This window comes from Myxine glutinosa, chromosome 5, assembly GCF_964187855.1.
Source record: "Myxine glutinosa chromosome 5, kmMyxGlut1.1, whole genome shotgun sequence".
Taxonomy (NCBI): domain Eukaryota; kingdom Metazoa; phylum Chordata; class Myxini; order Myxiniformes; family Myxinidae; genus Myxine; species Myxine glutinosa.
This window is the reverse complement of record NC_136265.1, coordinates 38,797,922-38,824,851: the sequence shown is the minus strand read 5'-3', so window position 1 is coordinate 38,824,851 and position 26,930 is coordinate 38,797,922. Positions and strand designations below refer to the sequence as shown.

The window sequence follows — 26,930 nt, the reverse complement described above, 5'->3', positions numbered from 1 at the left end:
TGGTGGAGGTGTGCAGGTGGGTAGACCTGCTGGGAGAGCTACACGTCGCAGCCCAGAAATTGTGCGAGGGCACCGGGAGATGAATCGGGGGAGTGAGACCCCAAATTGAGAAGCACCACAGTTTGGTCAATGGGAATTGGTTATTAGAACCCATAGTGTAAGTGGCCAATGGATTGGCAGGGAAAGACCCCGGGTAGTGTAAAGTGTGTTAATGTCATTTAGAAAGTAGTTAGGATGAAGTCTCCTCGCACCATCTGCATCCACTCACCTGAGGTGACAGGTACTCCACACCATGCCATGGTTTGATTATTTTTTATGATGCAAATGTTTGGATTGTGAGACGCATCATGACGTGGGTGTGACATTGTGCTTTGATGTTCCATCTCTGCCTCCTTATGAGGATTGATGATGAATTTGGTGATGGCAAATTTTGAAGTAGAGGGATTGTGGAGACGAATTTGGTATAGGGGAAATATGGGGAAGACGTGACAGTAGTGACGAATTTGTAAATGTGTAGATTTTTGTACATATGGGGTAAGGGCAAGGGTAGGGTAGGTGACAGGGGGGTGACGTACGGTAGGGACGAGCTTTCTCACTTCGCCCTCCGTACGCATTTCGCCTTGCATTGCCTTATTGATGTGTACCCTTGTGACCTTACCCCTCGCTCAATTGTCTTTCCCCTTTTGTCTCCCACATGACCTGTGCGCCATTGGGTGCCGAGGGGAGCGTGCGTGGGTCGGCCATTGTGCGCCCGAAATTCCCAGAACCAGCAGTCTGCATCGATGCACCACATTATGGACCACATGCCTGTGGCCGAGCACCACTTATGGACCCCATGGGTTGGTGCATGGCCCCTCTGCTGGAACCGGCCATGAGGGCCCGAAATCTTGCTGGCGGACCTTGGCCACAGGGCACCGATGCCCCACAGGTGAACCACACGTAGTCGGCCCCTGTGGGCCATAAATAAAATAAAAACGGACACGTTAGGTGCATTCTTTTATTGCAAATAGGCCGCCAGCAAGGGGAAGATGACAACACCAGGAAAATAATAATAACCAGCAGAGGGAGCCGAAGAGCAAGAGATCACCTGCAGGGTTAGGGGTTGTTGGTTTATTTTTATTGATGAACAATGGTGACTGCACCGATTGCTGCTTGGGTGCTTGTATTGGTGCGTTTTTGGGTGCTTTCATGGTGCGTCGATGCAGAGCAGACTGTCTCCCCCCCAGAAAGAACAATCACAGGTCCTGGGTTAGTTTTGTAAATAAAAATAGCGTCATTGTAAATAATGCTTCCCACCGTCAGTGTATAGTTTGAAGACCATTCCGCAATTCGGTTAACTGTGGGCGTAAGTCTGTTAGGCAGGGTGCAATGGAGCAGCGGGACACATTTATTTATGTTTTAAAACTGTCGCACTCAGGGTCAGGTTAAAAGTAGAGGGAACTACACCTACGTGTCACACTAAAAGTAAAAGTTGTAGGCCCGGGCCGTGCCTAAGAGGAGGAGGGTGCAGTGTTGCGGAGATGAGGACTGTATATTTTTTGATTGTGTGCTGTACTATTATTATTATTGTTTATTCTGCGCCCCCCTACCTCCGGAGCTGTGTAAAGGTGAAAGGGCATCCCATAATTAGTCCACAAGCATACACATCAGCCAAATAATAGAATACCCCTGTTGATAGTTATCTCTTATTCTGTGTTTTAGAGTAAGGCTGTGTCTCCCATTAATTAAAGTACTCCATTGCACCAGTGAAAGAGAATAGATCCCCTTTCCTTCCCATCCCCAAAATCTCCCTTTCCTTCCCATCCCCAAAATCTCCCTTTCCTTCCCATCCCCAAAATCTCCATTTCCTTTTACACCCCCTTCCGTCATTGCCGGGCCTCGATTGCCGAATTACCTCCCCTCCAATAACCGCCATTGAACATGTGCTCGAATCGGAGAAGAAAGGCGTGCCCGCCCGTCGTCATCAAGGGCGGAGCCAGAGGGTCGCGCGACCAACCAGGGCCGAGGTGAGCACCCCGATGGGCGTGTCCAAAAGGCCGGTGGCTTAATCGCCGGAGGCGCTATAAAAGGCGCGAACGCAAGTGAGTCGTGAGTTGGTCACCAAGAGTTGGTCACCAAGAGTTGGTCGCCAAGAGAGTCGTGAGGAGTCAGGCAGTGGAGTCGGTGGTCAGTTGGTTGTGTTGGTTGCGGTGAGGAGTCGGTGGTGGTGGTCAGTTGGTTGCGTTGGTTGCGGTGAGGAGTCAGTGGTAAAGAGTGAGTGGACCAAGAACGAGTGGAGGGTTTGGACCAGACGCGTCCGACGAGGCCTGGCAAAGCACGCGACGTCCACAGCAGCCAAAACAGCAGCGTGGGGCCTGAACGGCGGCTGCTAAACGCGCCGGTTGTGCTGCGGGACCCCCTTGGACCTCCCTCTCCCTCCAGCCATCCACCTCCTGCCTTTCCACCCTTCTTGTGGACGTGAGTTTGTTCTGTTTGTTCTGTCCTGGGAATAAGTTAAGTCTGTAGATAAGCTAGTATTTGCACTGTGTCACCTGCGTCTTATGTGCTTGTAAATAAACGTGACTGCTTTCTTTTTGCTTGTGTGTAAATAGTCAATAAATTCAGTAGTATTTCCAACCTTTTTGTCTTCTTCTTCTTCTTCACATCCGTGTCGCCTTTGTCTTTTCCCTATTGACTAGTTGCGGTGCGATCCGGCCAACGTTTGGGTGAAATCGGGTTCTAAGCAGGGAGTAACTGTTCGGACGCGGTAATACCAAACCGCTCGGTAAAATAACATCTTTAAAACCGCGTCTGTAACAATATTTTACAAGCCCAGCTACGCCGTTGTTAGACTTCCGGTCTTGTTAAGTGAGAATAATTCGGAATTTTCAAAATGTTTAATTTCACTAATTTTAAGCGACTTCAAACCAAAATATTAAGAGGTTCAAAACAAATAATCAGCACAGAGCTTCACAGTGAAGCGGAACTGATTTTTTGCTCATGCCATATATCAGTAGCAAGGATGGTATAAGCAGTAATAATGTGAGATTTAGGTTCAACAGAATCCAGGAAAGAGAGAGAGAGAGAGAGAGAGAGAGAGAGAGAGAGAGAGAGAGAGAGAGAGAGAGAGAGAGAGAGAGAGAGAGAGAAGAAGAGAAGAGAAGAGAAGAGAAGAGAAGAGAAGAGAAGAGAAGAGAAGAGAAGAGAAGAATGCGTTAGCATTGGGCAGTATAGAAAAGCCTTGTAGGTTGTGAATACTGTATTTCTAATTTTCCAAGTGATTACTTGGAACAATGGAGTCTTTGGCTGGTTTTAGAGGCCAGATTTGTGATAAGATTGACCCAGGAGATGTCAGGGCTGATGTTGAGGCTTCGAAGTTCAAGAGAATTAACTTTTTCCAGTGGCTGACCATGGAAATAAAAGGTGACTTTGTTTGACGATTTTTCTAGAACGACAGAGTGATACAATGATATGAAGTCGTTAGTAAATAGTCAGTAAATAATCAGTAAATTGTCAGTAAATAGCCAGTAAATAGCCAGTAAATAGTCAGTAAATAGCCAGTAAATAGTCTGTAAATAGTCTGTAAATAGTCAGTAAATAGTCAGTAAATAGCCAGTAAATAGTCAGTAAATAGCCAGTAAATAGTGAGTAAATAGTCTGTAAATAGTCTGTAAATAGTCTGTAAATAGTCTGTAAATAGTCAGTAAATAGCCTGTAAATAGTCAGTAAATAGCCAGTAAATAGTCTGTAAATAGTCTGTAAATAGTCTGTAAATAGTCAGTAAATAGTTAGTAAATAGTCTGTAAATAGTCTGTAAATAGTCAGTAAATAGCCAGTAAATAGCCAGTAAATAGCCAGTAAATAGCCAGTAAATAGTCAGTAAATAGTCAGTAAATAGTCTGTAAATAGCCAGTAAATAGTCAGTAAATAGTCAGTAAATAGTCAGTAAATAGCCAGTAAATAGTCAGTAAATAGTCTGTAAATAGTCAGTAAATGGTGTTTGTTCTGGTGTTTGTTCCCCCTCCATCCCCTCCCTTACCTCAAATGGCCACACAGTTGACATCGCACGTGACAAAGCCGAATGCCTCAACTCTGTGTTTGCCTCAAAATCCTTAGTCCCAAACCCATCTCTCTCTCTGTTCCCACCTTTCCCATTCGAACCCAACTGCTCCTGGACTCCGTGTCCTTCTCTCCTGACAAGGTGGAGGAGTTTTTGTCAAACCTCGACTCTGATTCTGCAACTGGACCAGACGGCATCAGCCCACGGGTCCTAAAATCCTGCTCTGCCGCTCTATCTCACCCTCTCTCTGTTCTTTTCACCCTATCTTTTGCTCAAGGTCATCTGCCAGCATCCTGGAAATCAGCAAACATTACCACTTTACACAAAAAAGGTGCAAAAACAGATCCTTGCAACTACAGACCAATCAGCCTGCTCCCAATTATCAGCAAAGTCATGGAATCCATCATTGCTTCGGATATGAAATCTTTCCTCTTCTCCAATGGCTTGATCTCTGATCATCAATTTGGTTTCAGACCAGGTCACTCTACTCTGGACATGCTGCTTCTGCTGTCTCAACAATGGATGGAGGTTCTCAATGCCAAACAGGAAATCAGAGCTGTCTCCCTTGACATATCACGTGCCTTCGATATGGTCTGGCACCCAGCTCTGCTCACCAAACTCTCCTCCTATGGTATCCATGGAAATCACCATGCATGGCTTGTGGACTTCCTCTCTGGTCGTAGTCAACATGTGGTCCTGAATGGATTTCTCTCATCTCCCCTTCCTGTTCAGGCTGGAGTTCCCCAAGGCAGTGTGCTGGGCCCTGTGCTTTTTCTGGTCTTTATCAATGATCTCTCCGACTCTCTGGAAAATCCTCTCTATCTCTTTGCTGATGACTCCACTCTCTGCCGCTCCATTCCTCTTCCCTCAGATCGGCAGTCTGCAGCCTCCTCACTCTCTGAAGACCTGGACAAAATCACAGACTGGTCAAACAAGTGGAACATGTCTTTCAATCCTGACAAATCTCACACTCTTACTATGTCTCTCCGAAAAGATCGACTGGACAACCCTCCCATCTACTTTCTCAACAATCCTCTCCAAGAAGTTCTGTCGCTCAAGCTTTTGGGTCTCACTATCTGCCATGATCTTTCTTGGGAAAACCACATTTCCAAGCTGGCCTCCAAAGCCAGTCGCCGACTGGGCATCCTCCGTCGTGCGAAGTCCTTCCTAGGCACACCTGAGCTCCTCACCACATACAAGGCTTTCATCCGCAGCTCAATGGAATACTGTTCTCCCCTATGGGCCGGTGCTCCTGCCTCACACCTGGCTCGGCTTCACGCTGTTGAATCCAAAGGTTTCAGAATCATTGGAATCTCCCACGATGAAGCTATCTCTGAGGGCCTTTCACTCACTCACCGCAGGCAGGTAGGTGGTCTTTCTGTCTTCTACCGACTCCTCTCCGGCCTTGCTCCCCCAGCTCTCTCTGTGCTCTGTCCCCCAAATATTCCTACAGGTCGCACAAGATCTGCCAGCCACCCTCTGATGGTTAAACTGCCGAAATCTCGGCTCTCTGCTCACCTTCACTCTTTCATTCCTCTTTTCTCCCGCCTCTGGAACAAACTCCCACACTCACTTCAATCACACTCCTCCCTCCATGTCTTTAAAACAGCTGTTCACCACCATCTCTTATCTTTCCCCATCCAAAACCTTGATCTTTTCTACCCTCTCTAATTCACCCCAGATCCACCTTGTTTGAAATTCCAACTTCTTTCCTGGAAGTCCTGGCAGTGTCCATATGTTTTATACCTCTCCCACCCCCCCCCCCCCCCCTTCCCATGCCTCCCCCCAAAGCCCTCTCCCTCCCACAGTTCTCTCGATGTCTCCATGTCTCTCGGTCCCTGCTCTCAAATGTTGTGTTTGTGTCCCTCCCCCTCTCTCCCCATCTTGTCTACCGCTCCCGATGTTATTTGTTTTACGTGTCTGTTTGTTTTTCTGTGTGATTAATGTTCGCTCTTTCACGAGCCTCGATCTTGTATACAAAAAAAAAAAAAAAAAAAAAAAAATAGGCTTCTTAAGTTATGAGCTGATTATTTAAGTTATGAGCTTAAGTTATGACACACTCGGTCTCTGAACTATTTTGCCTGCGTGTTCTCCATTGCGAATGTCAAAGTGGATAATGTGGATTATGTCATAATGTCAAATGTCAAAGTTGGATGGAGAGCGTTGATGAACAGCAATCTTCAAGTTTTTCCACAGATTCTCAATGGGATTCAAGACTGGACTTTGGCTGGGCTACTCAAGGACTTTCACGTTCTTCTTCTGAAGCCATTCCAGTGTTTCTTTGGCTATGCTTGGGGTCATTGATGTTCAGGTTTGGCATGGTGTATGAGAGTGTCAACTGGGAAAAGGGGCACAAAGGTCTTTACATGCACAAAGAATGTTACCTGTCTATTTCAAGCAAGAGAAAACTCTAGCAAGCTGAAAAGCGAAAATCTACATGTAGTGAACAACGCAGGTAACCCCTAAAGTTGCAGTTCTACAGGCAGTCTTTAAATACTGCTACTTGTTGGACTTGTTTTGCCCTGACCTTTTCTGCTATTGGTGCTTGGAGAACAGTTCCTGCTTATTTGTTCACATTAGTTCCAGCTCACTATTTTATTTCGTTGAGTTTGTTGGTTTCATGTTTCTTTACATTTACGCATTTTTATGCGTAATTGGAGTTGCAAAATTTTGACAATTGAACTTCATTTGTTGCGCCTGCATTTGCCTCTTTGATCAACCCTGCTATTTTATTGGGTTTGTATTTCCTCAATTGATCTTCTGTTTGCTAGTTGTTGCCACCACACATGAACTTAATACCTCGTTGTTTTTTCCCTGTGTGTGCAGTGAATCTACGTCTGCGTCCGAGACCCCGAAATCTGCTGCTGCTGATCCCCCTCCAGCTCCTTCACCGAAACGTCCACGTTCGAGTATAGGGCATCTACATGATAAAAACTTATGTGTCTGGTGCATGCGTCCAGAAGACAAAAAGCATCCTGGACGGAAATTAAATACTTTGTATCTTCTAAATCAAGAAAAGGCTTGGAACGTGTTTAAACAGCATACAGTGTTGCTAGGCGACATGGACATGAGAGATCGCATTCTCAAACTGATTGATGCCACACCTGACCCATTTGCAGCTGAGATACGATCCATCATCGCTGCTGGCTCAAGTACATCACCAACAATAAGATTAATGATGAAAGGCGTTCCAGGGTTGTTGTGTATAAGGGCCCATTCGAGCCAACTACCTGACATATATTCAACGGCATTTTGAATTGAAGGAACATCCGTCTCCTCTGCAGCATGGCTGGCAGCTGGTAGATGGCAAGTGTCGTCCTGTAAGATACACTCATCCAGCACTACCACTAGCTTTAGCTCTATCTGCTCATTCTGTTAGCAGTGGAATCGACTCTGATTCTGATGGAGAATCGTCTTGTGAAACGGACGATGACTCAGAAACATCAGATGACACTTCTGAATCTGAAAGTGATGCATAAAACTCTTTAAATATTGAAATGTGAAACATTGGTTGTACTCTTCTCGGATTAAAATAATCAGTAAGGTGATATATACAATGTAGGAACAAGCTTGCGCACATTACCATGACTAGCAACAGTACCCGCCCTACGGGCGGGGCTTCAATTGGGAGGCCCAAACGAAAAGGTAAAATATCAGAAATTGAAGGCTTTTTAGTTTTAAACGATTCATATAAACATCCGTTGAATCATATCACACGCAAATCATCAAAATCTCAACAGTACATGGCTAAACAGTACATGTACAGTCATGTCATGTCATGTACAGTCATGTACAGTCAAACAGTACAGTCATGTACCACGTACGTCTCGCGTCTCACTCGCTCTCATGTTGTCCCGATGATGATCCTTCCGCAGGTTCACCGACGGAAACCTTGTTACGACTTTTACTTCCTCTAGACAGTCAAGTTCGCTCATCTTTTCGGTGCACCGGCACAAGCCGAGATCGAGGATCTCACCAAACCGTCCGATCGGTAGTAGCGACGGGCGGTGTGTACAAAGGGCAGGGACTTAATCAATGTGAGCTGATGACTCGCGCTTACTGGGAATTCCTCATTCGTGGGACACTGTCTCAAGCCCCAGTCCCCATCACGGATGTGGCTCAGCGGTTTACCTGAGCCTGACGGCGAAGGGCAAGGTACACGCTGGCCCGTCCAGTGTAGCGCGCGTGCGGCCCCCGCACATCGAAGGGCATTAAACGTTCATTAAACATTAAACGTTCATTAAACATTAAACGTTCATTAAAGGATTATGAAACGAAAAACATTACGAAATTACGTTCACACCGTCACGTCAAACATTACCGTGAACACATACATCGTCACAACATCGTCACAATGAACGTTATGCAAACGTGAATGTTATGCGGGAGTCCAAACCTGAGAATGCTGGAGACCAAAGCTGAAATTGGGAAAACTAAATAGCCTATTTTACTCCCATGGGTCCCAGGAATACCCACCCAAAATATCTTTGCGATCGGTTCAGCAGTTTTTACGGTACCTTTGAACAGACAGATGGACATTTGGTGAATTATAGTAAAATGGCTCTTAAATCCAATTTGGGTGTCAAAATTCAAGATGCTTCAATCCAACAGTAAATAACTCTCAGATTGGTGGCCATTTTGGATTAATGCTGAACATATTATATTCTTTTCAAAATTGAATGAGCTGCAAAAATCACCATAAAAATGAGTTAGAAACAACCTAGATCATATTTTCAGGTCTGACGATGACCTCAAAATGGGCAAGTAACACCTGGAATTAATTTGTAGTCAAAAAGACACTTCATAATTCATGCCTGTATGTTCATTTACTCAAGATTTACTCTTTTTTTTTTTTATTTCTAAGATGGCCACTGGCGGCCATTTTGGATTTCATAGTGAAGATGACCTCCAAGTCGACAAGTTACACCTGGAATGAATTTCCCGCCATATAATTACTTGAAAACAATACCTTAATCGTCTTCCCATGTTAACCGGTTTGGAAGATGTGAAATATTCATTTATTCAATATGGCTGTTGGCGGCCATCTTGGATTTCACATTGAACATGACCATGAAATGAAAAAATAACCACTGGAATGGACTTCTGGTCATTAAATTAGTCAAAAACGACACTTATTTCATGTCTGTAAGTTATTTTACTCAAGAGATATGTAATTGTGGAATTTCCAAGATGGCCACCAGCGGCCATTTTGGATTTTGCTCTCTGGTGGAGTTAGCCCACACTTTTGGGAGGGGCATAGGAGCTCATTTTTTTCTAAATACCCCAAAGTACCAAAATCCATCCTCAAACGAACTTATGCTCTACACTGTCTACAGTCTACATGGTCACGGGAGTCCTGGATATGACCCTACTATATATATATATACATATATAAATAGCTCTGCTAGAAATTGGATGAAATCGTGATGGTGAACAGATTCTGATGTAGTGAAATACAAAGCATGTCTTTTGTTTGTCCATGTGATGCGGTACTCACGGCATTGTCCTTGGGTTTGTTGCATCTGTAAACAAGAACACACCAATATGAAGACAATTCCACTGCAAGTATGCATTTTAGTTAGGCATTCTTTTTGATAAAACAATTGTATTTTGGGTGGGGTTGTGGTATGGTTTGGCATTCTCATCTGAACTGATGACTCATGATACTCAGAACCCAGATTCAAATCCCATATACCATATGCAATGTATTGCTCAATCCTCTTCTAATATTATGAAAGCCTCATTCTGTTTGTTTGTTTCTCTGTATTTTCAACAATTTTCTCTTAAACTGCTCGACATTGGACCATAAACTCCATATCCTTATAAAGGTCTTTGGCTGAGGAATTTTGGTTGTGTATTTTTTCCATTACCAATGAATGACATTATTTATGTGTTTTTTGTCATTTTGCTTACCTATTTGCTATTTTTACTGAATATCGTGAGATTGTGAATTAAATGTTGTTCAGTCATTATTTACTTTTAATATTGTTCTGAACAAATGCGGATGGGAACGTGAAGAACAGGAATGAATGGCAGAGGGTAGGACAGAGAGTTAGGCATGGGAGGGATATTGAGGAATTGGGAAAGTGAGGTTGAGGTATTGGGAGGAAGGTTGAAGTATTGGGAGGGAGGTTGAGATGTTTGGAGGGAGGTTGAGATGTTGGGAAAGGGAGGTTGAGATGTTTGGAGCGAGGTTGAGATGTTGGGAAAGGGAGGTTGAGATGTTGGGAAAGGGAGGTTGAGATGTTGGGAAAGGGAGGATGAGGCATTGGGAAGGAGGTTGAGGCGTTTGGGGGGAGGTTAAGGTGTTGGGAGGGAGGTTGAGGCATTGGGAGAGAGGTTGAGGCATTGGGAGAGAGATTGAGACATTGGGAAAGGGAAGTTGAGATGTTGGGAAGGGGAGATTGAGGCTTTGGGAGAGGGATTGAGATGTTCAGAAAGGGAGATTGAGATTTTGGGAAGGGAGATTGGGAAGGCGTTGGGAGAGAGGTTGAGGCATTGGAAGGGAGGTTGAGATGTTGGGAGGGATGTTGAGATGATTGGAGGGAGGTTGAGATGTTTGGAGGGAGGTGGTTGAGATGTTGGGAGGGAGGTTGAGATGTTTGGAGGGAGGTTGAGATGTTGGGAAAGGGAGGTTGAGATGTTGGGAAAGGGAAGTTGAGATGTTGGGAAAGAGAGGTTGAGGCGTTGGGAGAGAGGTTGAGGCATTGGAAGGGAGGTTGAGATGTTGGGAGGGAGGTTGAAATGTTTGGAGGGAGGTTGAGATGTTTGGAGGGAGGTTGAGATGTTGGGAAAGGGAGGTTGAGATGTTGGGAAAGGGAGGTTGAGATGTTGGGAAAGGGAAGTTGGGATGTTGGGAAAGAGAGGTTGAAGCGTTGGGAGAGAGGTTGAGGCGTTGGGAGAGAGGTTGAGGGGTTGGGAGAGAGGTTGAGGGGTTGGAAGGGAGGTTGAGTGGCTGGAAGGGAGGTTGAGGGGTTGGGAGGCAGGTTGAGGCATTGGGAGAGAGATTGAGACATTGGGAAAGGAGGTTGAGATGTTGGGAAAGGGAGATTGAGGCTCTGGGAGGGAGGTTGGGGCATTAGGAAGGAGGTTTGGGCATTGGGAGTGGGGGTTGAGGTGTTGGGAGTGGGGGATTGAGGATTTGGGTTGGGGTTGAGGCATTGGGGGTGAAAGGAGAGGGTGGTCAGTCTTGGGTTTCCTTTTTTTGGGAGTGGGGGGGGGGGGGGAGTAGAGTACTTGGGGTGGTGGGGGTGATTTTAAAAAGGAGAATCTTAAGGGAGCACATGCATAGACAATATTAAATTCACATATTAACTATTCTCTGCATAATATGTTGAAGTCACCTTTTGCATAATGCGGATTTTTTGTGAATGCATTTTGTGCACTTAAATGGGAATTACAAGGACATTATCTAATAATGTGAAGGGCTTTATCTATTTATCTAATAATGTCCACTAACGTCTTTGTCCTGAATGTGATTAATGTCCTAGCTCTATCTATTTTGAGATTTCGTTCATTGTAAAAACAAGATCTTGACATTTAAAATTTGACATTTAAAATTTGACAATGAAATTTTGACAATGAAATTTTGACAATGAAAAATTGACTGCAATTTGTCATTGAAAAATTGACATTGAAAAATTGACATTGCAAATATAAATGTACAAAATAACATTAGAAAACATTGCAACAGAAAATATGACATTGCAAGTTTTCTCCTCTCCCCATGAGGGATTAAGTAAGGAGCAGAGAAACGTAATCAAGGTTAGTAATCATAGTAAAAATTAATGAGGTGGAATCTTGCTCTACCTGAAAACCTAGTTATAAATGGGAGGGGGATGCCTTGCGTAACACTGGGAATGGCCGGATTCATGTGTGAGCAGAAAAATTGTGGCTATTAATCTTCTCTCTCTCTGACAAAGATTAAGGTAGTTGTATTATTATGATAGAGGGGATAGATCAAAGCATAGGGCTGACAGGATGGCCTTGGGTTAAACAGACTCACCTCTACAAGCTGCCTTATCTGGCTTTGAATTCTGGCCCCGGTATGAAACTGTCATCCTGGTGTTTCATGGGCAGGGTAATTCATCAATGTGCGTGTGTCATCCATTTGATGGACGTTAAACTGCTCATCCCATCTGCCAGGTTTAGTTGGTAGACGTTAAAGACCCCTTGGTGTCCTTCGCAAAGAGTAGGCCAACAATCACCCGAACACTAAACAAATTACAATTTCCTGCTCTAACTACTGCAGGGAAGGCAAACTTCAGAAACAAATCAGAATCAGAATAATATGGGTGATTTTAATTACTTCCTTGATCCTACTTCCATTTTAATTACTTCCTTAAAAAAAGAGATTATTTCCTTTTTGAGATTACCTACTTCAGTTTAGCAGCCAAAGTACTGCTAAACTGAAGGTTTTTGGAAATGTCAACAAGCCGACCCAGCGAACGACATAGTCTCTTTCGACAGTCTGTTGCGAAATTGGTGATCATGCGGTCCATCGCGTGGAAATTTTGTGGACAGGTTGGGTATGTGACAAGGAGGAAATGATTCGATTTGGGTGAAGATCTGGATCCGAATACCAGAATTTTTTTTTCAAGTGATTGAACCATTGAGAGATAGGCCAATAATTGCCACATTTTACCACGTTGCCACTTCAATAATTGCCACATTGCCATATTTGACTACCCTACAGTGCACCGTTACAATATATTTTCTTACCAATCATTTGTACCTATAGTACAAGATGGATAATAAAAACAACCATGGTGTTTAATGGAATATTATGAGTATCCCATTCCATGAACGTTTTAAACGCCCCAAATCCCAAGTGTCCTAATAATTTCATGGAGATTCCGATATACCGTACTCAACTTACCCATATACATCTAATATACAAAACTCATTCTAAGCACTGACTGACTGATATTAATGTTCGATACCTTCCGGCTGGCATAGTTGAAATTTGGCATGCCATCGGATATCGAAGCCGATACACCGGGAAAAATCACAGAACCATTGGAAAGCGTTCACAAATTAAAATTTACGTTAAAAAACCATAAACTCGTCTTTAAAAATAAAAACCCCTCAATATCTATCATTTGAAAATTGTAATTTATATAACTGTAAACGGTGAAATAGAAACGTCAATGAAAATTTACGTAAAAAACAACGCGTCCGTAAAAAACAAAATATATATTCAGCGGTCGGTGACGCTCACTTATAATCATTAAAATTCTATTTATTATGTACCTACGTATGAAGCACTGTACGTTATTGCTTACTGTCTATAAGCATACCCCACTATTGTGTGTGTGTATGTATATATATATATATATATATATATATATATATATATATATATATATATATATGTATAATTATATATTGTTGCGAATATGGAATTTGGCCTCCATATCCGCTTGTAAATATTCCCCTATTTCCCCAATACTCCCCAACTATCCCCAATCCCCCATTCCCTAGTCCCATTGTCTGTAAACAACACTCTGTAGAACCGACCTTCCCCTTTTTCCCCCATTAAATGTCGTGCCCAGGTCCACCGCATCTCACGTAGACAACTTTCGGACATCTTGCTAGTTATTCTTAGTCTATGTCAGTTAAGGACTCGTTTCCATTAATTCTGACTCTTCGTTGCACCAGAATGTGATTATATGGCACCAGTAGTGAGTTTAGGACCTTCCCTTACCTCCTCCCATCTTCTTCCCCAAACAACAACAACAACAACAACTACAGCAACAACAACAACTACAGCTACAACAACAACTACAACAACGGCGCGCGGGGGGAGTGTGCGTCCTCACACCGGCTCGGTTAGCCGCCATGACCATGCGCTCCACGGGGTTACCACGAAGGGGCTCCCTGTCAGCCCCTCGTCAAGGGTGGAGCCGGTAACCCCCCACGCACGCACCCAATGAGAAGCAACGAGCCGATTCCATCTGGGGCGGAGCTAACGAGCCGAGGGCGTGTCACTCCCCGCCGGATATACGCGGCCACGTACCGGACGTGACGTCAGATGCGCCCCGAGCTTGAAGAGGAAGAACCAGTCGTGACCTCCGAGCGCTGTGACCTCCCTGCATCTACTGGACCGTACAGTACCCTGTCCGAGAGCCAAGAGTGCACCTTGAGCCATCGATACCCGCTTTCCTTGCCATCAATCCCCGTGTGAGTCAGCCTTTTGTCCCGTTTATCTGTCGTCTGTTGGGGTTAATATAAGAGTGTGTCTAAGTGCTTGTCTTTCTATGCTGTACCTCTCGTCTCTGTAATCTAACCTTCCGCCATAATATAACCTCCTCCGGAGGTCTTGAGAACTGAACCCTTGGTGTCGTGTCATTTGAAACCCAGCCGTAGTGTCCTTTTCCTCAATTGATCTAGCGTAGCGCGACTCGGCAACGTTCGAGTATAATCGGGTAACTTGTGCAGGCGTGGTCATACCAAACCGCTCGGTGAACCAACATCCACCACCGCGTCTGTAACAATTGGTGTCGAGGAGTGGAATTCGAACCCGGGACTAAATTTATTAGGCCCAAATTTGTAACAATTAGAATCGATTCGGAGCACGTTTCCCACGCGAAATTATAACGGCGAAATTTGATTTTGTTATACGGAAATAAAAACCCGAATTTTGAAAGTCGCGCTATGGCAGACCAAGACAGCTGGGGTCCGGTAGGGGAGAGTGAGGCAGGGTCGGTCCAGGACCAAATTGAGGGACGCGAGGAGAGCGAAGCAGTGAGGGCGGCAGGGTCGCAAAATAGCGTTGTCACGCACGAGGTGGCCACGGCGTCCACGCCCGCGACCGTGGCAGCGCCCCTGGTGGATCCGAACCTTTTTATGTTGCAAATGAGGGCCCTTATGGAACAAATGGGTGAGCAATTGGGAGACCAAATTAGAGGTTTGAAAAGCAGTATGGGACAAATGGGAAACCAAATGGGGGTAATGAGGGACGAAGCGAGGGGTACTGGTGAGAAGGTAGACAAAAATTTTGAGGGGTTAGACAACGGGATAAAAGAGGTGAGAAATGGGTTAATGGGGGTAGAAAACAGAATGGCCGCTCAAGAGAATCAAATGGAAGGGATGCAAAAAGGGTTAGAGGGGTTAGAAAACACCATGGAAGGCAAATTGAGGGACATGAGGGACCAAGCGGAAAGGGAAGTTAACCAAATGGGGCAGCAGATAGAGGGGGTCAGAATGGGGGTAGAAACTAAACTGGATGCTCACAGGGAGGAAATGGAGCAGATGAGGGTGGCATCTGGGCAGGAGATGCAAGTGATGGGAGAGGAGATCAGAAGAGGAGTGAGTGAGGAGGTCGGAGGAGTGCGCGAGGAGGTGAGGCACTGTAAGGAGCGCATGGAGAAGGAGGTGAGAAAGGGGACTGTAAAATTGCAAGGGGGTATAGAGGAGTTGACGCTGGGAGTAGAACAACTGACAGTGGGACAAAAGGAGTTGGGGGACCAGGTAAAGAAGAACACAGCGGTAATAGAGGGTTTAAAATCGACACAGAAGGAGATGAAAAAGGACGTAGGGGTAATTAAAAAAGAGTGTCAGACGGTACATGAGGACCTGACGAGGAAAATGGACAAGGTGGTAGAGGTGATGGAGGTTAAAGAGCGGGAGGTGCGGGAGCACATAGAAAAAAATAAAGTGGAGTTAGAGGAAGAACTTAAAGGGGCGCACGAAGAGATGAAGGAGATGAAGCAAAAATTAGAAGAAGTGGAAGAAGGGGTGAGCGAAATTAAGAAGCGACGGAGAGAGGATAAGAAAGAGATAAAGGAGGAAGTAAAAGAATTGGTCCAAAGTCTGTGTTCGGATCGTGATGATGTGCTCATTAACCGGATGAGGGATTCGCAGGTGATGGAGGAGAAGCGAAGAGAAAGAGGACCCGGTGTAAGTGGTGACCAATATGGTCGTGCGTATGATGCGCCAGGTGATTTAATAAGCTTGGGGGTCGAGATAGACCCGGATGTTCGTGAGAGGCCACGAGTGAGGTGTATGGCTGGTCCGGAGGGTATGGAACGAGAGGTGCGAGGTGTGGGTGAGCAAGGTTGTGGTGGTATGGAATGGGTAGCGGGTTGCGGAGGTGTGACCCATGCATCGACACCAACAGGGGAAGTTGTTGGAGGGACCGGGGAGGCACGAGAGCCCCTTGGGGGTAATGTACTGTGGGGGCCCGGCCGGTTCGGCCCCGCGCTGACCCCGCAAGGGGCGACGCACGGGGTCCGGCAGGCGGGCAACGACTCGCAGACGAGATGGTCCCACAAGGTCCCACTCGCGCCGTATGACGGCATGAGTGATCTACGCGCGTACCTGGCGCAGTTCGACTGTGTGTGTAAGGGCAACGGTTGGGGTGAGGACGAAGGTGGAGTACACCTGGTGGCCGCATTGCGCGGCGCGGCGGCGGAGGTGCTGACGGCATTACCAGCGGGTGCTCTCACCCTGCCAGCCCTCCGCGACGCCCTAATTAATCGATTCGGCATAGAACAGCAGAGCGAGCTTGTTAAAGCTCAGCTCGCGCTGCGAAAGCGCAAGCCCCAGGAAGCCATCGGGGAACTTGCCCACGACATTCGCCGCGCAGTGGGGATCGCACATGCTAGCATGGCAGCGGATTCCCGGGAAAGCCTGGCGCTGGACCATTTTATCCAGGCCCTCCCGGACATTGAGCTCCGGCAACAGCTCGCCATGTGGCGCCCGCAGACTCTGAGCCAGGCGGCTGACGCTGCGGCCCGTTGGGAAGCAGCGAGGCCCCTGGCCCGGGGGGGCGAGCGTCTCGCAATGGCGGTCCGCCAGGTGGGACCCCCGATGGAGGGCGGACCCCTTAGGGGGCCCGCCCCCGACGTGGGTCCTGACCTGGCGGGCATGGTCCGGAGGCTGGTGGACCAGCGCCTGGCAGGACCTGGACCATGGCAGGCGGCCCCGGAGGTGGCCCGCGGTGGACCACGAGCGGGTAATCCAATTCGGACCTACAGGGGGGGAAATTTGGAATTCCGGAGGCAAGCACCTTATCAGGTGAGGTGCTATACCTGCAACCGTCTGGGTCACCTGGCGCGGCACTGTCGAGCTGCGCGCCGGGATGATCCCCGGCGGTTGAGGTCCTCAACTCCGCCCAGGGGGGAGCGGGGTAGCCGACCCCAGACACCCCCCCGCCAGACCCCGGGAAACTAGAAGGTGTCGGGCACGTAGGGCGGTGTTCGGCAGCAGAGGATGGAGGAGAGCCCTCATTGACGCGACAGGTCATTTATTGTGGCCAAATTGGAACCGGTAGCCTGACAATTAGATGCAAAATTGCCGGCGTGGGGGTAGACGCCGTAGTGGACACAGGAGCTAGCGCCACGATCATCAGCCCTGTGGTCCTTGATTCGAGCGCAGGTGGCTGGGATAAGATCCAGCGCCTGCAAAATTATAGTTTGCAGCTTGCTACCGGGGTAACGGCCCCGATCATAGGGCGTGGTTCTGTGACCCTCAAGTTAGGGTCGGTAAGGAGGGAGATAGATGTTTGGGTGGCGGAGGTGTGCGACCCATGTTTAATAGGGTTGGACCTGTTGACTGCCAGCGGTTGTAAAATCGACTTGTGCCGGGGGATCCTGCAGGTGGGAGTAGAAGAGCTGCCGTTAGGGGGAGTGAGCACGGCCGAGAGAGCGGAGCTGGAGGCTTCCGAGGCCGTGACCATCCCCCCAAGGGCCGAGGCGATAGTGCCGGCCCGGTGGGCAGCTCGCCCAACATGGCAGGAGTCCTGCGGCCTGGTCGAACCGGTGGCAGCGCAGTCCATACCGGGTTTAATCGTGGGCCGCACCCTTGTAAAAACGGACGGACCGGTAGTGGCCGTCCGAGTAATAAATATGAGTACAGAACCACGCACTATAGTAAGGGGCACGAGGGTAGCTGGCTGCACCCCAGTTTAGGAAGTCGCGACAGTGAGGGGCGAGAACGTCCAGCCGAGCCGACCCCGGGGGGAGCCTTCAATAACAAGTAGGAATTGGCCCGATCCCATTTGCGAGATGGTAAATCGTAGCAGCGTAGAGTTGGGAGGTACCCAGAGGGAGGCCTTACACAAACTGGTTGGGTCCCATTTGGACCTCTTCTCCCTGTCCACCGAGGATATTGGACGTACGGGCCTGGTGAAACATCAGATCCACACCGGGGAGGCCCGGCCTATTCGTCAGGCCGCCCGACGGCTCCCTTGGAGCAAGAGGGCGGAAGCTGACGAGCAGGTTGAAAAAATGCTCCACGCAGGTGTGATCGAGCCCTCGGGAAGTCCATGGATGTCACCTGTTGTGCTGGTCAAAAAGAAGGATGGGACCACGCGGTTCTGCGTGGACTATCGCCAGCTAAACAACGTGACACTCAAGGACTCATATCCCCTGCCAAGGATTGATGACACCCTCGATGCCGTTGCGGGCTCAAATTGGTTCACAACTTTGGACCTCAAGAGTGGGTATTGGCAGGTGGAGATGGATAGGGCAGGGAAGGAGAAAACGGCATTTTCCACAGGTAAGGGACTGTATCAGTTTACTGTGATGCCGTTTGGTTTGTGTAACGCCCCCGCCACCTTTGAAAGATTGATGGAGCATGTACTAGGCGGCATGCCATGGCAATCATGCCTGGTGTACCTGGATGACGTCCTGGTACATGCCCAAACGTTCCCCCAGGCAGTAGCTAATTTGGACCAGGTGTTCGGGTGCCTCAGACAGGCAGGGTTGAAGCTGAACCCGAGTAAGTGCACTTTGTTTGCAAGAGAGGTGGCCTATCTAGGTCACGTGATCGGCCGCGAGGGGGTAAAAACGGACCCAGACAAAATAAAAGCGGTAGAGGAGTGGCCCGCACCACGTACCATCAAAGAGGTGCGGGGATTTTTGGGACTCTGCTCCTACTACCGGCGCTTTGTGGCGAAATTTGCGGAGTTGGCCCGTCCCCTCGACCGGCTTACGGAGAAGGGGACGCGATTTAATTGGACACGGGAGTGCCACGAGGCCTTCCAAAAATTGAAGGGGTGTCTAACATCCGCACCCCTTCTAGCTTACCCCACTAGTGACGGGACATTTACCCTGGACACGGATGCGAGCCAGGAAGGATTGGGCGCAGTTTTGTCTCAGACACAGGAGGGCGTGGAGAGAGTGATTGGTTATTATAGTCGGGCCTTAAGTAGGCCCGAGAGAAATTATTGCGTCACTCGCAAAGAGTTATTGGCTATGCTGGCTGCCATGAACCATTTCCACCCGTACTTGTACGGGCGGAAATTTTTGGTTAGAACTGACCATTCCTCCTTGCAATGGCTCCTTCGGTTCAAGGAACCGGAGGGCCAAATTGCAAGGTGGTTGGAAAAGTTGCAGCAGTACGATTTTGATGTGGCCCATAGGGCCGGGAAGGCCCATGGTAATGCGGACGCACTCTCTCGGCGTCCTTGTCTGGGGGAAAACTGCAAATTTTGTGCGAGACACGAGGAGAGGGAACAATTGGGCGATTCGGACCCGACCCTCGTTGTCCGGGCAACCCGGGTGAGAGGGCCAATTTTGCCACTAACCGCGGACGAAGAATTTGGAGAGTTGGCTTGGAGCACGGCCCAGCAGGAGGATCCTGTTCTGGGGCCGGTGTTCCAATGGGTCAAATTGGGGCAAAGACCAAAGGGGGAAGAGGTCACCCCCCTCGGGGCACAAACAAAGGCATATTGGGCTCAGTGGCAGACCCTGGAATTGAAAGGCAACATCTTGTATCGCAAGTGGGTGGAGGTTCCCTCTGATAGAACTTCCTGGCTGGTGATAGTCCCTGACAAATTCAAGAACGTCATATTGCAACAGGTGCATGGTACCCGCTCCGGCGGCCATTTGGGCAGGACAAAGACAATATCTCGGGTCCGCCGGAGGTTCTATTGGGTGAATATGGGGCGCGACATACAGGACTGGTGTCGGAGATGCGACGCCTGTTCTGCCAAAAAGGGACCAGCACGGAGGATGAGGGCCCCCCTTCAATTACATCAGGTGGGGGCCCCCCTTGAGCGGGTGGCTATGGATATTCTAGGACCGCTGCCCCGCACCCGCCAAGGTAATAAGTATATCCTCGTTGTAATGGACTATTTCACCAAGTGGCCGGAGGCCTACGCCCTCCCCAACCAAGAAGCAGGGGTGGTAGCGCAGGCCTTCGTGGAAGGATTTGTGTGCCGGCATGGGATTCCACAGGAGTTGCACACCGACCAGGGACGAAATTTTGAGAGCAAATTGCTAAAAGATGTGTGCAGTCTCCTGTCAATTCGGAAAACCAGAACAACGCCTTTAAGACCTCAATCTGACGGGATGGTGGAAAGATTTAACCGAACTCTAATCCAACAACTGGCACTGTTCACCGCCACCCGTCAGGATGACTGGGACGAACATCTCCCTTATTTGCTTATGGCCTACCGAACCAGCCAGCACGGGGCCACCGCATGCAGTCCAGCGTTGCTTATGTATGGGCGGGAGTTACGGGCTCCCGCCGACTTGCTATGCGGTCCCGTGCCAGACACGGTGGTTAACCCGCCGAGGGAGGGGTACGCACGTCACCTAGAGGAAGGCATGGAGCTAGTCCATGCCTTCGCCCGCCGCCAACTCCATCTGGCGGGGGAAAAGATGAAGCGCAGGTACGACGACCGGAGCCAGGGGAGTCAATACGCTCCGGGGATGAAGATTTGGTTCTTTAATCCCCGGAGGCGGAAGGGAAGGTGCCCAAAGCTCACCTCCCCCTGGCAAGGCCCAGGAGTCGTCCTGTCGCAAATCTGTGACGTGGTCATTAAGATCAAAATGGGGCCACGAGCCCTCCCTCGGATCGTCCACGCCGACCGAATAAGGCCTTACACCGGCGAGCAGGCGCCCCCGTGGATTGCCTCGGCTTTAGATGCCGAGGCGGGACCCAGTACCTCTGAATAAGGGGGGCTTATTAGTGCCAGAGGACTGGGGAATTGAGGAGCGATAGGCCCGGTGGGTAAGGGGGGCACCCCTGCCACCCTTCCCATATGGGGGCAAAGGAGCAATAGCTTATGGGGTGTATGGCAGTGAAAACTAGCCCGGGTGGGTTAGGTTATATTGATAGGGCCCTAGAAGATGACATTAGGTGACGTTAAGTTTAGTTAGTGACTGATACCTGTAGTGGGGACGCAGGTAGATTAGTATGGATGATAATGACGTGGGAGCGCAATAGTTTAAAGGGACGACTGGGAAGCGCAAGTTTCAGAAGGGAGTAGTTAGCTGAGATGATGCCGTGTGTGTGAGGATGGAACAGGTGTGATTGCACAGGTGTGCAACTGGACGGGTGTGTGGAACAGTGTGTGAGTAATGAGTGTGTGGATCAGCGCGAATGCGCTTGGGGAGAGAAGGGTGCAGGTGGCACCAGGTGTGAGAGCACAGGTGTGCAGGTACAGGTGTGTGGAGAGAGTTGGAGTGAGTGGTACGGAGTGGTGTGCATGGTGCGAAGGTGTGAATGGGGGAAGAGTGGACCCCCATCACGGATACCCGGGGCGGGTAGTGTAAGTGTTAGGTAGAGGGTATAGGTAAATTGTGGTTGGATATTGGCATCTGTGGTGCGGTTGCAGAATGGTGTTGTGAATGGGTGCATTAGTGTTGTGGAAATGGCTGGGCGTGTAGCCTGTTAGTGTGTGTAGTTGGTTGGGCACTCCACCACTGTGAGGATGTCGGCCAGGTGAGGCCGCAGGTGGGCTCTGGGAGCCGGTAGTTGTGAGTGGGTGCCTGAGGATCCCGGGGGTGGATCGGGCAGCCCAGTGCCAGAGAGGGCACCGAGTGGGGAGAGCGCCAGAGGGCCCTCCCCAGGTAGTTAGGTTAGGGTAAGGAGCAGGTAAGCTCGGAGGCAACTGCAGTGGTGGAGGTGTGCAAGTGGGTAGACCCGCTGGGAGAGGTACACGTCGCGGCCCAGAAATTGTGCGAGGGCACCGGGAGATGAATCGGGGGAGTGAGACCCCAAATTGAAAAGCACCACAGTTTGGCCAATGGGAATTGGTTTTTAGAACCCATAGTGTAAGAGGGCCAATGGTTTGGCCGGAGAAAGACCCCGGGTAGTGTAAAGTTGTTAAAGTCATTTAGGAAATAGTTAGGATTGATGAACCTGTCGCACCATACGCAGCCACTTACCTGTGGTGATGATGATGACTCCACACCTGTGTTTTCTTTGTTCTGTTGCAGGAATTAAGGATTGCTGTGAGGATTTGTGAGACGCATCACGACGTGGATGAGACATTGGGGTGATTCCATCTCTCCCTCCCTAGGAGGGACTGATGATGAATTGGTAATGGCAAATTTTGATGTTCAGTTGGAGATGGCAAATTTTGATGGGAGTTGAAAATGGCAAATTTGATTGGTTAGGAGGGAGAGAAGACGAATTTGGTATATGGGAGGAACGGGGAAGACAGTAGGGATGTTTGTTGATTTGTAAAGTAGATGTTTATGGGTAGTGTTGTGTTTTGTGGATACAGTAAGGGGTAAGGGAGGGGCCATGTAGGTTACCTGGTGGGGGGGGGGGCGTACGGTAGGAACGTACCTGTCTCACCTGGTCCCCATGTGCCCCCAGTGTGCATTACCTTGCATTGCGTGCACTTTTGCGCCCTTACCACCTTACTCACTTGTCTGCTTCTTTTGTCTCCCACCTCCGAGGATCTGGCTTTGGGGTAGAGAGAGAGGAGAGAGAGGTGCTGGCTTCGCAGTTGTGGGCCTGCACTTTCGCTGTTTGCTGCCTGGATCGATACACCATATGGACCGCAATGTTTGTGGCCACCCACCATGGACCGCAGCTCTTTTGCGGCCAAGCACCACCCGTGGATGGACCTATAGGTCAACGTGGCACCTATGCCAAACAGGTGAACCACTCTTAGTTGGCCCCTGACGGCCACAATAAAGAAATGGACGCGGTTGGCGCCTTTCTTTATTTTTGAAAGAAGTAAGAAGGCCAAGTGCACCACACGAAGGCAAGACCAGCGGCAGAACATCGGCCGGCTGCGACACCACACAATGATTTATAGACACTTTATTGGTGCACCGGATGGTGCTGACTGTACATGAGGGGGTGGTGCTTTTCGTGCTGGAAAAGGGTGCTCTGCACGTTATTAAAGGCCGTAGGCCACAGAGCACTCGTGGGTTGGTGTATCGATGCTGGCATGCGTGCTCTCTCTATGCATAACATCTGCATGTGTTCCTCCAAAAACAGGTCCTGGATCGTAGTGTAAATAGCAGCGTAGTCTTGTAAATAATGCTCCCTACCGGCTGTATGTTTAGTTTGCGAATTCTTTCCGGATTCGGTTATCCTGTGGGTGTGTTTCTGAGAGGAGAAGGGTGCAACGTCGCAGGGGGACATATTTACTCATTTGTGAATATCTGTAAAACTGTCGCACTCAGGGTAGAGTTAATAGTAGAGGGAACTACATCTGAGTGCCACACTAAAATAGGTAAAAATTTATCGGGTCGGGACGCCCCGAGGGTAGAGAAGGGTGCAATGTTGCGAATATGGAATTTGGCCTCCATATCCGCTTGTAAATATTCCCCTATTTCCCCAATACTCCCCAACTATCCCCAATCCCCCATTCCCTAGTCCCATTGTCTGTAAACAACACTCTGTAGAACCGACCTTCCCCTTTTTCCCCCATTAAATGTCGTGCCCAGGTCCACCGCATCTCACGTAGACAACTTTCGGACATCTTGCTAGTTATTCTTAGTCTATGTCAGTTAAGGACTCGTTTCCATTAATTCTGACTCTTCGTTGCACCAGAATGTGATTATATGGCACCAGTAGTGAGTTTAGGACCTTCCCTTACCTCCTCCCATCTTCTTCCCCAAACAACAACAACAACAACAACTACAGCAACAACAACAACTACAGCTACAACAACAACTACAACAACGGCGCGCGGGGGGAGTGTGCGTCCTCACACCGGCTCGGTTAGCCGCCATGACCATGCGCTCCACGGGGTTACCACGAAGGGGCTCCCTGTCAGCCCCTCGTCAAGGGTGGAGCCGGTAACCCCCCCCCCGCATGCACCCAATGAGAAGCAACGAGCCGATTCCATCTGGGGCGGAGCTAACGAGCCGAGGGCGTGTCACTCCCCGCCGGATATACACGGCCACGTACCGGACGTGACGTCAGATGCGCCCCGAGCTTGAAGAGGAAGAACCAGTCGTGACCTCCGAGCGCTGTGACCTCCCTGCATCTACTGGACCGTACAGTACCCTGTCCTTGAGCCAAGAGTGCACCTTGAGCCATCGATACCCGCTTTCCTTGCCATCAATCCCCGTGTGAGTCAGCCTTTTGTCCCGTTTATCTGTCGTCTGTTGGGGTTAATATAAGAGTGTGTCTAAGTGCTTGTCTTTCTATGCTGTACCTCTCGTCTCTGTAATCTAACCTTCCGCCATAATATAACCTCCTCCGGAGGTCTTGAGAACTGAACCCTTGGTGTCGTGTCATTTGAAACCCAGCCGTAGTGTCCTTTTCCTCAATTGATCTAGCGTAGCGCGACTCGGCAACGTTCGAGTATAATCGGGTAACTTGTGCAGGCGTGGTCATACCAAACCGCTCGGTGAACCAACATCCACCACCGCGTCTGTAACAATATATATATATACATATACGACAACATATATATATATATATATATTGTTGCGGTTGTGAGAATAAAGATAACCCCCCCTCTTAGTTAGTTGCACCACAACATGTAGCCTCGCTTAGTTCAGTTATTTCTTATTAAATGCAAGCATAGTCTCTTTTCCTGTGTTAGTATGCGTTGGAGCAGGCGAGTAAGTGCAGGCTTCGTTGTTCATTAGGCTGGAATGCCATGTGCTCCTTGGGCTGGAATACAATGTGCTACGCCCAGAACGAGTCTGGGAGGCCCGATGGAGGAGCTGAAGGGGAGTGACCGGTAAGCGGCAAGCAGCCAATGGAAGCTCAAGGGGAGTGGCTAACAACGGCAGCCAGGGGAGGAGTTTGGAACATTCGGGTAAGACTCTGGGGAGGGGCTATAAAACCCGGGCCGGATCCACGAACTCAGACTGCCCCCGAACGCTCTCTCCGTGGCCAAGCTCCCAGCGCGCTGTCTGTCTCTGAGCTCTCTGTCCCGGGATTCTGAAGGACTGTGTGTATGATCGAGGCTCTCTGTGCACGAACTCTCGCTGCCCTGCACTCTGCTGCCTGTTAATAGCGCTTGCGAAGACGTTCTCTCCCGGGGCCACAGACGCCAACGATCTCCTTGCCTGAGCTCCCTGCACGTGCCGTGAACATCCCAGGGACACGCCGAATGAGCTGACCGGGGCGAACGACGCCAACGACCGCGCTTGGAGCGCGTCGTCCTTCTTCATCCTTTTCCCTGCGTGAGTGAGTGGGCCCTTGTCCGGGGATTAAGTAAGGACGATAAGTTTCTGCTCTGTGTCTCTTTGCCCTGATCATTTGTACATTATAATAAACCTGTGTTCTTTCGCATCCACTTGGCCGTTCACGTCATTTCCCACCATTGGCTTCGCACTGTACGAATAAAACCGCTCAATTGGGTTCAATAGAATTAACGGCACGAGTCACGTGACACACAAACCGCTCAGGCGTATCAGACCAGCGTGACCCGTGCGAGGTCCAGTCCCCGTTCTCGAGGTGGCGTGTGTATAGAAGGTACGTGGGGATTCGACCCAATACCCTTCCGCACGCTCGCTACGGGGGTGGCGGCTGGAATTGCTCCGCAATCCGCCTCACGAGTGTAAAGGTGGGTCGCGGCCTCGTGGACTCGAAGGCCCGAGGGGGGAAAGGGTTTAACCCCCCTCTGTACGTCGACGGGCCCGAGAGCCGCAACTATATATATATATATATATATATATATATATATATATACATACATACATACATACATACATACATACATACATATATATATATATATATATATATATATATATATATATATATATATATATATATACACACGTATATATGTGGGGCTTGAGATCCCCCTCCCCCTTTGTCTTAAATGATGTTTGAGCAATTAACAAAATATTACCAATTTATATGTGTTGCTTTGCTTAACTTTATCCATTATATTTCCTGTTAAGGAGTTAAGTTACTGTGTTGGCATATTCTCTTTATTGTTCCTACCCTAACTGTGGCTCCATTGTATAAAGTTGCCAGCCGTTATCAATCAGATGAATGCCGACACTTTTACGATCACGGCCACCCTTATCTTCGTGTGCTTTTACTGACCTTCAACAATGTTTATCTAAGCTACGGACAATGTGTGATCTGGATATAGGCCAGGCATGGTCTCCAGTTGAACCCCCCTTTTCTTGCTGAACAAAGGGTGAGATCAAAGTGTGAGCCGATGAGTCACCCTTTATCTTTCATTTGTGATCGCTATATAAAGCAAACCGGGTTCAGCTCCCTTTCAGAGCATCTTGTTGGAACGTTGGTCTTTGTGAACTTCTATTTCGACATTTTGCTTTCCACAAGCTTGTGTGTATAACGAATCCAATTCATATATCAGTTGTTCCTTCTCAGTCTTGAGTCCTAAGTCAACGGATCCCGTCAATTGGCGAGCCAGGCAGGAGTCAGCTCGGGCAGACTCGGGACGCGGCTCCAGGCGCGAGTGAGTGGGAAAAAAAAACCAGCTGGTTTTAATCGGTCCGGGTGAGGTGAGTTTTGGGTTTATTTTGTTATAGACTGGGATTTTAGGCTAAATTGCAACCCACTCTGTCGCAGAGGTGCCGTTTGCCCCGTCCCCTGCTCGAGCCTGATCCTCGAACAAAATTTAAGAACGAGCCGTTTGGGGCTCCGGAGCAACTGACTGTTTATGGATCCATCAGGGTAACGTTACGGGACGGAAGCGAAGTTCCCCAAGAGGGCGCCGAGGATAGGGAATAAATCGGTTTCGTAAGTAAGG

The 26,930-nt window shown here is 48.7% G+C and overlaps 1 protein-coding gene across 1 annotated transcript in view; it reads right to left on the bottom strand.

Annotated features, from left to right (window-relative positions):
- Positions 1 to 26,930, bottom strand: part of LOC137427657 (acidic mammalian chitinase-like) — a 56,846-nt gene that overhangs the window by 17,425 nt on the left and 12,491 nt on the right. Inside the window, exon 2 of the mRNA XM_068117289.2 lies at positions 9,537 to 9,561. Coding sequence (XP_067973390.2) covers positions 9,537 to 9,561 — 25 coding nt within the window. The remainder of the gene's footprint in view (positions 1 to 9,536; positions 9,562 to 26,930) is intronic.